The following is a 1,845-nucleotide window of genomic DNA, read 5'->3' as shown; positions in this document are numbered from 1 at the left end:
CATGGTACATTCAGTACCCTTCTCCAGCACCACAGCTCAAAAGCATCCACTCTCCTTCTGTCCTCCCTAGTCATTATCCAACTCTCTGATGCATAACAAGAGATTGCAAATACCATGGCCTGTATCAGGCGCACCTTAGTCTCCAGAGAGACACTGTTGCTCCTGAGTACTTTAGATAGCCATTATATAACCTCTAGCCCAGAGACTTGAAAGAAAATGAAGTAAAACTGTATTTGCAAACTTGTGTGTAGTGCTCCTCTGCAGATAGTGTATCCTCATATATGAGTCCCCTTCCTTTTGATGATGTGAAGGTAACAAGGAACATTTAAATGTTATAAATGAAAGAAAAATTCTTTTAACTTCCTCTGTATTTGGATATATACAGCTGAAAGTACATGAATTATCTACTTTCATTTACTCATTCAAAACTAAGGAAAAGAAGTTACCAAATCTAGTCAAGGAAGAGATGATTCCTAGGTTTTATTACTATATAATCACTAAGTCACTTTTTAAACTACAAATACAGCAATAGGATCAAAGTTCTTAATTTTAAGAAATCTCAAATTGTTAGTGTTTAATTATACAGTTTGATTTAATAAAAAAAAATCCTAAAAATGTGGAATTAAGTTCAATTCATCATAAACAAGACACTTAGTCCTATTTTTCCCATTTTTTTGGAAAGGTGATGCAAATAGGAACTACCCTGCCACCCCATTAGGGGCTCTGTGGAGTGTTACATTAGGTAACACATGCAAAATTACCTTGCAAGATGTAAATATATAAAACTCTCACATGAAAGCTTTTTGTGGTTTTAAATACTCTTCCAGAATAAAAGAAAAACAAACTTTGCAAATACTCCAATATTTCAGGTATTGCCCCAAATGGCTTGGAGTAGCATACCAATATGGCATAATTTGAAATTTCTCGCCAACAGAATCAGAATATTCTACACCCCTGAAAATTCCAACTCAGTCGTTGCTGCAGGATGTTATGGGACAAGTGAGGAAAGAGAAAGTGAAATTGCCTCATTATTTCCTGAGTGCCAAGCCCAGATCTCAACCTCTTTCAAAGGTAAAATAGACATGGGATCAAAGTGTCCAAAGCCAACCAGCGTTTTGTATAATGTTGACTCGTTGAAGATATTAATTTCCAGCAACTGGGCCCTACTATCTTGCTACCAAAGCTATGCAGAGATAAACTAATTATGTGCTGGAGCCATTTTATACAGCTTAGTGAGGGAACTTTGATGATTCAGTTGTTAAAACATCGGTAACTTGAAATCTGCCATACTAATAGTACTTACACCATAGAAATTGACAAACACTCTTATTTAAGGTTCTTCTTTCTAGAGAGCCAGTTTACCAGCATACTATTGGGTAGGGGGCTCCAAAGTCACCTTTTTCATAACTCCTGGAATAAAATCCAAATAACCTGCTGTGACAAGTTCCCATTTGCCCGTCCTCTCTAACCTAACTTCATATTATTCATTCTTCAGCCATCACGGATTTCCCTTAGTTCTTAAAAAGCATGAAACTGCTGCTTTCCTTAGTGTTTAAGAGCTTTTCCAACCCTGCTTCTGCAGAGGCCTGTCTCATTCTTTGGGCTGTATCTTTTATGTCACCTCTCCACCCAGAAATAAGATTCTGTCTCATCTCTGTTGGTAAACAGTATATGTGCCCACCAATTAAATATTAATAATTATTATTCGGTGCGAGAAGCTAGAGTCAGAAAATCAAAAGGGCTGAACTCATTCAGGATTTCTTAAGCTCAAGGAACTGAAGAACAAATTCAAACCTCGAGTTGATATAATCAAGGATGCTTTAGGCAGAATGTTAAATGATCCAG

At 36.8% G+C, this 1,845-nt stretch overlaps 1 protein-coding gene across 1 annotated transcript in view; it reads left to right on the top strand.

Annotated features, from left to right (window-relative positions):
- Positions 1-1,845, top strand: part of SPAG17 (sperm associated antigen 17) — a 395,169-nt gene that overhangs the window by 363,486 nt on the left and 29,838 nt on the right. Inside the window, exon 43 of the mRNA XM_006902657.1 lies at positions 935-1,071. Within this exon, the coding sequence (XP_006902719.1) occupies positions 935-1,071 (137 nt within the window). The remainder of the gene's footprint in view (positions 1-934; positions 1,072-1,845) is intronic.

This window comes from Elephantulus edwardii, unplaced genomic scaffold (assembly GCF_000299155.1).
Source record: "Elephantulus edwardii isolate Elephantulus edwardi_28Jun2011 unplaced genomic scaffold, EleEdw1.0 scaffold00437, whole genome shotgun sequence".
NCBI lineage: Eukaryota > Metazoa > Chordata > Mammalia > Macroscelidea > Macroscelididae > Elephantulus > Elephantulus edwardii.
This window is presented reverse-complemented; position numbering and strand designations above follow the sequence as displayed.